General features: G+C 49.6%; 1 protein-coding gene across 1 annotated transcript; it reads left to right on the forward strand.

Annotated features, from left to right (window-relative positions):
* Positions 1 to 1,697: 1,697 nt before the first annotated feature.
* Positions 1,698 to 1,913, forward strand: LOC148092976 (keratin-associated protein 19-3-like). Its single transcript, XM_087818033.1, has one exon. It carries the CDS (start codon positions 1,698 to 1,700, stop codon positions 1,911 to 1,913), a length of 216 nt encoding a protein of 71 aa, XP_087674159.1.
* The last annotated feature ends 9,032 nt before the right edge of the window (positions 1,914 to 10,945 follow it).

Consider the following 10,945-nt stretch of genomic DNA (forward strand, 5'->3'; position numbering starts at 1 on the left):
TATTTTTGGGGGGGAGGAGAGGAGGGGAGAGAGAGACAGAGAGAGAGACAGAGATAGACAGAGACAGAGAGAGATAGAGAGAGACAGAGATAGAGAGAGACAGAGAGAGAGACAGAGAGACAGAGAGAGAGACAGAGACAGAGAGACGGAGAGATAGAGAGAGACAGAGAGAGAGATAGAGACAGAGATAGAGAGAGAGACAGAGATAGAGAGAGACAGAGAGACAGACAGAGAGACAGAGAGAGAGACAGAGAGAGAGAGAGACAGAGAGACAGACAGAGAGACAGAGAGACAGAGAGAGAGAGACAGACAGAGAGACAGAGAGAATCGCACTTACCCTGACCAGGGCTGGGGATTGAACTTGCAACCCAGCTACGTGCCCTTGACCAGCATTTTAATTAGAAAAATACTGCTGAATTCTCCTTCAGTAAAACACTATCTGAGAATATTTTATTTAGTAAAGAATTTCATAGTCTCCTCAAAGCACTTTCCTCTCTATTTCCTCCTGTAATATTTACAGCAGCTTTTTTGAATTACAGTCATTTCTAGTTTTCAAAATGAATCACTAGGTGAATATTTGTTGAATGGATTAACCACTGAAAAGTCAGGCAGGCTCCTTGGGCCGGCGGCTACCCCCCTGGGCGCTTCTAGATGAAGGTGTTGCGTTAATCGGGGCCCGGCCCGGCTCCTGCCGCGCTGAGGGAGGTTAAATAGCGAGCAGCGAGCTTTGCTTTATTAATAAGCCCACCAGAGTGGACTTAAAAAGGAATATTTGAGACATTTATTTTTAATTTCTTTTTAAAGGAATTGTAGTTGTAATAGCTTAAGCATTTCTTTTTCAATGTTAAATACTTTTCTCTGAAGCCATGCTCCTTTTGAAGCCAAGCCAGCTGACCGTCCCTGTTAATAGAGACAGGACGGCACGCGAGCCACATGCTGAGCTCAGAAGCACCGATTCTTGGGCCAAGAAACCTGGTTTTCGCTCCTCTCGGCCGCCAGTGAGCTGTGTGACCTTGAGCGAGTAGTTAGCAGGACGGTGCTAGGGCCACAGGGAGCCGGCCACACGGATGAGCAGCAGCTCTTCTGACACAGCCCTCGGAGTATCTGCGAAAGCCCGCTGGCTTCAGTTTGAGGCTCTCAGCCGACGTGAAAAGCACGTGGTGCTAAGATGCAGGTCCCGTGGGCTGTCCTGTGCACAGGGCCAGTGTTTCTGGGAACAACAGGCTTCGATTTATGTGAGACCTTGGAAGAAAGACCACGCCCTTGGCTGAGGAAAGCGTCAGCGGCCATAGATGTCGCAGGGAAGGTACAATTAGAGGGCAACCGCATCTCACGTGAGGCAGATCTGGAGAGTACCCGAAGCTACAGGGATTTGTCAATAGGGTTTGAAACCCAGACACGCAAACAAGCATGTGGATTATAGACACAATCGCATCTTATTGACAGTAAAATATTTTCCTAGGAATTCAAATGAAGCCGACAGACATGTCCCACGGCTCTTAATAACTAGTTAGATAAACACGTGGAAGCCGTGGTTTGCTTTAGGAAGCACGATACTTGACATAGTTTTCAAGGAACGTGTCTTATTGGGTGGCACAGGTGTGGCCTCCACACCCACGGTGTATATAAGTGTCCCTGAGCCATCACAGCCACAAAACTGACCCACAGTCCAGAGCCTGAATCACCCCCCGGACACCATGAGCTACTACGGCGGCTACTACGGGGGCCTGGGCTGGGGCTGGGGCGGCCTCGGGGGCCTGGGCGGGGGCTGGGGCGGCCTGGGGGGCCTGGGCGGGGGCTCCGGCTGGGGGTGCGGCGGCTTCCCCAGGCTGGGCTGTGGCTACGGCTACAGGAGCTACGCCTGCTGGCGCCCCTGCTGCTCCGGGGGGTACGGGTTCTCCGGCTTCTACTGAACGAACCCTTGACAAGCTGCAGCTCCTGGACTTGGTCTCCTGCGAGACTGACCCCCGACACCTCCACCCACGGCCTGCGCGCCCCACCCATCCCGCCTGGGTACCCAGCCTGCTACTTGCACAGCCTGGCCCCCGACAGTAACGTGAAGGAAACTCCACGAACCGGGGCCGGCCTTTGACTCCTGCTGCTCCTCGGACCCGCGTCTGCGGGAGGGACGTTCGTTCGTTGCCTTCGGGCAAAGCTGCCCTTCCCATCCCCGGAACCTAATGATAAACTCTGGCTGGTCAACGGGCCCGAGCCCCACTCCTTCCCCCGATGCACTTGCTGAGATGCGTTAACAGACCCCCCGCCCTGCAGCGCTTCCTCCGCAGTCCCAGGGTTTACCCGCATCGCTCCCTCCACGGTCCCTTCCTCTCCTCCCCCCGGGCTCGTCCTGCCCAGACGCGGGACGTCCGGCTCCAGGCCAAAGGCTCTGTGATGACCACCAAACTTCAGTTTAATCTTGAAAATTTATCATTCCTTGGACATTATATTGTTAATTTCAAATCAAAATAATAAGAAACTTTGTATGTGAACTATTTTGGAAACCAGGAAAATAATCATAAAAGCATCGTATAAAAATATTACCCACGGTGCACTCTAGGAGCTGGGCGTGGGCTGTTTGCTGTCGTCTGGGGTCTTTCTTCTTGTGTGTGTGTTTATCTCATAAAATAAAAGCAAAAACCATGTATCTGGCCTCAAATATATGTTATTGCATTAAATGTATGAAAACTGACCCAAGAAGACGGTTTTTTTCTGTCTTGAGACGACTGTGCTGTCCCATCCTTGGGGCTCTGTTTCTTGATATTTTTTCGCAAAGGGTTTGGGGAGGAACTCACGGCGTCTCCGCCGGGCCCGACACTTTCTGTCTGCTTTTCCTAATTCGAAGTTCGTGGAGCCCGCCATCCCGTCATTGTGCAGAAAGTGTGGAATTTGTGTGGCTTTATAATTTCTTTCGTTGGCCTCGACACTTGTTAGGTGACCTCTGGAGAGATTCGGACTCACAGCATCGCGACCTCGCCTACCCAGGAAACCTACGGCGCCGACTGGGAACAAAGAGAGATTCCAGAATCACTCACCGACTTTAGTGTTGACCAGTTAATAGAGACGACCACGGACACACTGATGTCAATGGCGGAAAACCCGCGAGAGTCCCGCCGCAGGGTCTGCGCAGCCGGGTTCTCTGGGAATCGGAATCTGTCGGCTTAATGACATTCGTCCCACATACAGTTTATTCCCTGCTCCACGCCAACCATAAGGTTATAAAACGCGATGCTGATAAACACTCCTGCCCCCGAGACCTGGAGAGAGTGATGGAAACGCAGCCAACCAAGGACTTGGTATAAAATCTGATGAAACGCGGGGTCAGGGCTGCGTCCAGGGGGCCCGGCCGCACTCTGAGGACTGTTCGACTCAGACAGAGGCAGAAGTGGCTGGATGTCCTTGACGTGTCCTTGAGTGCCCTTGAGTATTTTTGAGTGAGTGTCCTTGAGTGTCCTTGGGCGCGGGGACACTTGGCCCGTGTTTGGGAGGGTGGCTGGAACCAGACGGGCTGAGAAGTGAACAGGAAGTTTCCGGAATGAAGCAGCAGCTCCGGTCAGTCCCCAAAAGCCGCCAGTAGGTTCATGCCTTTGTTCCTTGCGTGTGAAATAAAGGAAACTATGGTAGATGGTAAGTGACCCGGATGAAGAGAAGTGAGTTTGGGGATAAAAGAAATCGTGCCTGTAAGTGAAGGAGGTGAGTCTTTTCTGGGGCAACTTAAAGCTATAATGGCCGAGAACGGGTTCAGTTTGCTTTTCAGGATGACGAACGGGCCCGGGGGACCGTCCCGTGGGCCCTGTGACCAGGAGGGTTTGTACCTTGACCCAGGAGAAAGCCACGGGGGACTGAATGGATTGAGGGCAGCAGGCTCCCGAGTAGTGTTAAGGGAACATCATGTAAAGGGTCCGCGGGTGGCCAGCTCTGCACACTGCTGGGGTCAGGGCAGGGGGGACGTATTTCCTGAGATATTCGAGGGACTCAATCCAAGATCACACCCGGTGTGTGCAAGTGACTGATTCACAAAAAAGAGGAAGTTTTGCAGGAAAGAGTTTACTGTCTGACAGAGAACTTCATGTAATTCAAGTGGGAGAAACCCCACAAAGAGCCAGACAGACGGAGCTGACGTCGGGGACGCTTTTCGAAAGTCCCCCGTGTGAGCGCTGTTACTAAACACACTATTCCAGGGGCGCCCATGGGGAACCCGCACACCTTCGACACGGAGGAAAATGACCCTCAGGGTTAATGGGGAAATAGGAATCGGGGCAAAGACTAATAAATTACCGGGAAAGAAGCTAACTAAGCATTTGTCACAGAAAATGGGGAAGAAACCTTTCCAAAAAGAACGGATGTGTGAGGACCGCTGAAACATCGAATGCCAAGGAAAGTTCAAAAAACAAACACACACACAAACAAAAAGCAACCAAAAAAAAGTCTAAAGTCAAAACCCAAGAAGGCTTCCTCTTACTGGGACTACCCGGAAATCACTACGGGCGGGCTCTGTGCCGGTGCCCGGGCACCGCGGAGAACAGGCCCCGGGTTCCCGGAGGAATCCGGAGCTGCAACATTGGGGTGCAAATGAAAAGAAAAGCAGCCTGAGGTTTCGTAATTACAGGGCTACCGGGAGCCAGCCACCGGCTCCACTGTTTCCATGAGAACCTCGCGTGGCCTTAGGAGCTGCGACGCTCACTTTCATCTTGGGAACGTTTCGGTCTTAGGAATGCAAACTCATTAAAAATAGTCATTATTACCAAAAGTCTTTTAACAAGAATCTGAACCCTTTGGTAAGTCAGTAAAAAACAATCTACAACAATGTTTAGACTTTAAATCACTCTGTTGTGTGGAGATGAGGTCACCTGTCGTCGTTATTTACCACGCCCACTGCTAGGGGCGTGAAAACATCGGGGAGGCTGAAGACACCACACTCGGGAAAATCGTCTTTAGCTCGAAGACACACTCGCCCCGGACACCATGAGCTACTACGGCGGCTACTACGGAGGCCGGGGCTGGGGCTGGGGCGGCCTGGGGGGCCTGGGCGGGGGCTGGGGCGGCCTTGGGGGCCGGGGCTGGGGCTGGGGCGGCCTGGGGGGCCTGGGCGGGGGCTCCGGCTGGGGGTGCGGCGGCTTCCCCAGGCTGGGCTGTGGCTACGGCCACAGGAGCTACGCCTGCTGGCGCCCCTGCTGCTCCGGGGGGTACGGGTTCTCCGGCTTCTCCTGAAAACTTACAGGCCCTCAGACCCTCTCTGTCCCCACCCGGTTGCCCACGTGCTTCAGGGATGTGAATACTTATCTTGACTCAGACAAAACATTGGTCATTTGTTGGCTTCCTGCTCAAGAAGGGACCCGACCTTCCTTCCTCCAGAAGGACCTGGAATCTTTCCATTGAAACAGGGTTTCACCCATTCACATTTATCCACCGACATCTGTTGTGACCATTTGAAACCTGTATTTTATTTTATTTTATTTTATTTTATTTTATTTTATTTTATTTTATTTTATTTTATTTTATTTTATTTTATTTTATATTTTATTATTTTATTTTATTTTATTATTTTATTTTATCTTATTTTATTTTACTTTTTGTAACCTGTATTTAAAAATACTGTTAAATAAACGAATCTAACATGGCGCCATCAATTCATTTCAGTGCATTTCTAATGGGCTTGTGGGATTTCAATCAGGATGTTACCCTCTGTCCTCTGAGTTGGAGTTTTGCTGCAATAATGTTTTGATTCAATAATGACCTTGATTCGACAAAGGTTCCCTACATGTCTCCAAGTGCTGGGCACTGTTCTAAGTCTTGAGGGTCGGGGAGCACAAGGCGGCCTATATGCAGCCATGTATCTTGCCTTTCATTTGCTTCCAGTGTTCTTTGTGTAATGATTTTATTTTTATAAAATGATTCTGTACATTATAGTTTTTTATGAACTTTTAAAAATAACTAATTGCAAACTTTATTCCCATAAGCATGGCTTGTATTCTGAGGTTTATTATGGGACAGTAAATCTATGCTGATAAAAAATAATTAAAAACACTCAGCTGATATAAAGTAATATTTATAATATGTACGGTACAAAGGTTACTATTTTAAAAACCTGAATCTGACATTGAATTTTTAAATTTCTAATATTCTTTATATATAATCGGGGCAGCCACAGCTTCACCTGCTGAGGCGAGCGCCTCCAGCCACATCTGTCCCAGGTCACCGGCGGGAACCCCTGGAGCCATGTACCCAGCAGAGCTCTAGCTGAGCGGTGGGCAGCCGAGCCCGTCGCCCCAGAGCAAAGCGTCCCCCTCTGTCCCCAGGCAGGGGGGTAACTCCCAGCCAAGGCTGAGAGTAGCTCCCAGCTCCTACCAGTTGGAGAACCTGTGTGGAAAAGAGAGAGTTGCCTGGAGTGGCCCCTCTTCCTCCTGCCCGGGCAAAGGAGCTGAGACCAGACTCCACGGCCCCCGTGGCTGCCAGTCCCACCCGACCAGAAGGGCTGGTGAGCTCACCCGAGAGCTGTGTGGCCTCATCCCAGCCAAGCACAAAGCAGGCGGAGTCAGTGCTCCCCACACAAAGCCCGTGGACCTGTCCGCAGGGCACGTGGGGTGCCGGCCGGCTGGAGTTCAGACAACCCACAAAGACCTGCTCCGCCTGGGAGCCGCTCCTCCCGGGGTGGCCGGGCAGGGGGACTAATCTGACTGAACAGAGCTTCCGGCCTGCCGACCACTCGGCCCTGATGGTTGCCTCTGTTTGTTTTGTTTCCGCTCCCTCGCCGACTATTCTGCAATGTAAGTACCTGACTTAAGGTTTGGTTGAGGAGGCACCCACCCGGAAGACAGGGGTCTGCCACGAACTCAAGGCAGCCAGGCAGGTGCAGAGCCAGGCCGCCTCCCTCCCCCACCCCACCCCACCCGCCCTCACTCACCCCACCCCACCCCACCCTCACCCACCCCACCCCACCCCACCCGACCCGCCCTCAGCCCCTTGTTTCAGGGATCGGGGCTGACTCCACCTGCCCATTCAGGCCACTTGTGTTCTCTCTTCCTGTCTTTTAACTCCCTGCTCTAATGATTTAAATTCACCCAAATAGTGAGAGATCCAGAAACCCCAGGACTTCACCCTAGACCCCAATAAAAGCGGAGCCCCGGCCTCTCTCTCTCTGCACCACCACCCACCCACCACCCACCCTGAGCCTCACTGGGTGGCCCCAGGTGTCCCTAGTTTCCAGGCCTCGTAACTCTGTATCTTTTCAGTTTCCTGACGGTTACTGCGAAGGGCATCTTGCCATCATAATAAGAGCCACCAGGGCTGGTCCGGCCACAACACTGGCTACCGATAGCCTGAGACCAGCACAAAACATCCCATTTTGTGGTTTGAGTGGACGTACGATTCTTGTTGACCCATCAGCAACAAAACTGCTGTTTCGTGTTATTTTTATTGTACTAACGATGACTATCCACTAAAAAAGTCAGGTCCTTGTTTTGCTGACGCTTTTATTATGAAGTGAGTCTTGGCGCCGTGGTCCCACCTGTGGCCGGCCCAGGAGTCCTGACTGTTCCACGGACACTGAGTCTGTTTCTCGGGTCTGTGTCCTCTGACTCATAAGCCTCCCGCAGCCCCAGGGAACAGCACGCGTGGCACGTGGACAGGCGGACAGGCCACTCCGGCTACACTTTCCGGAAGATGTGCTCACGAGGCTGTTTGTGCGTCTTTATGAGCGGATGTAAATTAAAACCACAAGCTTCCCACAGTCAGTTTAAACACAATCACTCTCACCAAAGGCATCACTTTCTCTCCTCAAAGCTCTTTAGTTACAGGAAGAGACGCTTAGGCTTGTGGGAAGAATTTTAAGAGTGAAATCAAAAGTCTTATATTGAGTCGTCTGTTTCTGTTCCATCATCTATTAATTAGATGATCTAAATAAATGATATTGGACACAAAATATTAATCGCCACGATGGGCTGAATTATTCTTTCACCCCTAAAAGACGTGCTGGAGACCTAACCTGATCCCCGCCATCCCTGCGGATGTGACTTTATTGGGAAATTGGGTCTTTGCCGATTTAATCGAGTTCAGATGAGGTCAAGATGAAGGCACCGGAGTCGGCCCCGATTCTATGTGACTAGTCAGTATGAGTGGTGCTCACACAGAAGAGGGAGTTTGGATACAGAGACAGACACTCACGGAGGGGACGGGACGTGGAGACACAGGATACACCACGTGATGGTGACGGCGGGGCCGGGGTTACACAGGCCAAGGAACCCCCGAGGTCGCCAGCAGCCACCAGAGCTGGGGCAGGCAGGAAAGGATCCTCCCACCATTTCAGAGGACTCGCAGCCTAATTAACGCCAAGATTTTGGACTCCTCGCCTCCAGGACTGTGAGGCAGTGGTTTCTCTTGTTTAGGACCCAGGATAGTGGCACTTGGTTGCCGTCGCCCTGGGAATGTAAAACCCTCGACCTGCTGCATCTTACACATGACGACACATGCTTGTTTGCCCACACGTGTGCGTGGAAGAGGGTTGGTTTATTTTCTGTCCTATAAAATAACACTATGTATTTAAGTCGGTGTTTCAGGAAAATGTAAATTTTAAAAAGTTAACAGACATTCATTATGTCTCCTTTTACAAGAGATTATATTGGGCCTCAGGGATGTAAACCTCCAGTCCTCCAGCTCAAAGGGTTTCTATTGCGGGCCAGGTAACTGGTTACGAATGTGAACTCGTTTTTCCAGGTGGCGGCGTGGTCCATGAGTCATGCCTGGGAGAGTTGGAGGAGCCGGGGGTATTTATGGACGGACTGAAATTATCGGGGGAAGTTGTAAGAAAAAGCTCCCGATGGGTAAGATGTTCTGAGCCAAAGCTTAGAGCAAGGGGATTGGCCGACACCTGAGGAAACAACCTGAGAGGATTCACGTTTGAGTGGAAAGTGCTGAGACGTGAGACTTGGGTTATGGTTTGACGAGACCTGAGTGTTGTCTACAAATAGGAAGGTACTTTTAAGACTATGGGAAAAGGGTCGCAAGCAAGGAGATAAAGTACTTATGTTTTTATGATATAAATACATTTTTGTACTGTCAAAGCAGGAATAGCCATGGAGGGATTTTTTTCATAATCATTACACTAGTTAATTGACTCCCTAGAAAGAAAATACTTTTCAAAATTAAAACCCAGCCTAAGACAAAGTAAAGAGGACGTGATTGGACACTGACTAGAAACCTCGGTCTATGTGACGTGAGGAGCCCACACATTAAGAGTTAGATGTGAAAATGTAAATGTTAGCTTTGAAATTAGGAAATAGCTACTTATTACAAAAACTGGTTGAGAGAAATTAAAATGAAATTTCAAAGGAAAATGTTCTTCTGTCTGTGAAACGATCCCGAGTAAGGAAGGTGTCACTTGACAGGGCTGGTTTTCACCAGAGATAACAGTCCAAAGAGAATTCACAACGCATTTCACAGAGAGAATTTCCAAAGAGAATTCACATTCCAGAAGCTCACGTACTGGTGCTTGTCACCTTTACCTGGGAGCACGAAGTCCAGGTGCACATTGTGATATTAATTCTCAGGAAACTCACCTTTGACACCCAACCACATACTTCAACTAGACATGGTGAGCTCTCCGGCCACCACTGTGGTGGCCGTGGCTCTGGCCTGGGTGGTTTCCGTGGCCTGAGCTGTGGCTGTGGTTTCAGCCGTGGCCTTAGAGACTCTGGTGGTCATGGCTGTGGCTACTACATTCATCCCTCTTTCCATGGAAGATGCTGGTCATCTGAACTCTTCTGAAAAAGAGGATTGTTAGTTGGAAACTCACAATATTTGTCTGGTTTTCATTGTCTAATAACTTTCATGCTTCAAAGGAGATGTTGCCACACACCTGGAACTCACCTGATCAGTAGACATTTCTGTCTCTGATGAACAATTTGATGCTCTGCTCAGATATAGTCAATTTTTCTGGAAAATGACCTACTTTTTTTCTTCTTCTTTTTGCTTCTGTGATTTTTCTGGACTTATCTGTAATAAACCTTCCCTGTGAACCTTAAATGTCAATATTTCTTTCAACCGTTCCAGATCCACCACCTTGCCTCTGGCTTTGGCTCTAGCTGTGGACATCTTAATCCTGACTCTGGCTTTGGAGACGTGGATTTGACTTCTACTGAAAGCCCATTGATGTTTCTGGGCCTCGGAAGCAGAAAGCTCAGCTTTTAGATTCTTTACTCCAAAGGGTTTTCTAATCCTTTCTTCTGGGATGCTATACAAAGCTTTCAAGACCCTGGTGGGACATCCCACAGGGACTGGGAGTGGCAACAGCTACTGGAAGACTGTGGATTCTACAGTTGAACCTTGGATTCATCTCTCAACCATTAAATTACACACCTGTGGTCATTGCTTTCATTTCTGTAAAGATTTTTCAATGGAGATTTGTGACCCCACAAATTCCCCTTTTCTCTGCCTCCCACTGCCCACGACTGATTTAAAATAAAGAACACATCCAACCAGGAAAATAAACTTTCTTTCTGGAGAGTTGATCGCTTCCTTGGCCATGACCCTTTCAAGTGACCGAGCCAAGATATCCAAGGAATATTCGGATTCTGCTTGCGATGCTGGTTATTTTTATAAAGAACCTCAAATTAAGAGGGTGACACAGTTATTTGAGGTTTTATCATGTATGTTATTGGTGTAAATGTTACACTTAGAGTAACTAAGACGTCACACTTACCACTGAAGACATTCGACGTCTTTAACATCAAACCTCAGCTCTTTACTCTGTGGGCTCAGTGGGCTGCACCATGGCTTTGGTGGCAGGGCTGTGGCTGGACATGGCAGCTTTGGTGGCGGGTATGTGGCTATGTCTTGACGTGGCAGCTTTGGAGAGCAGGATGTGGATGTGACTCTGGTCGTGGTAGGTAAAGATGTGAATGCTGCCACTTCTGGTTTCAACTAAGTTTTGGGATGATTTTTTGGGAGAATA

Source organism: Miniopterus natalensis, chromosome 6, assembly GCF_054644295.1.
Source record: "Miniopterus natalensis isolate mMinNat1 chromosome 6, mMinNat1.hap1, whole genome shotgun sequence".
In the NCBI taxonomy this organism is placed as follows: domain Eukaryota; kingdom Metazoa; phylum Chordata; class Mammalia; order Chiroptera; family Miniopteridae; genus Miniopterus; species Miniopterus natalensis.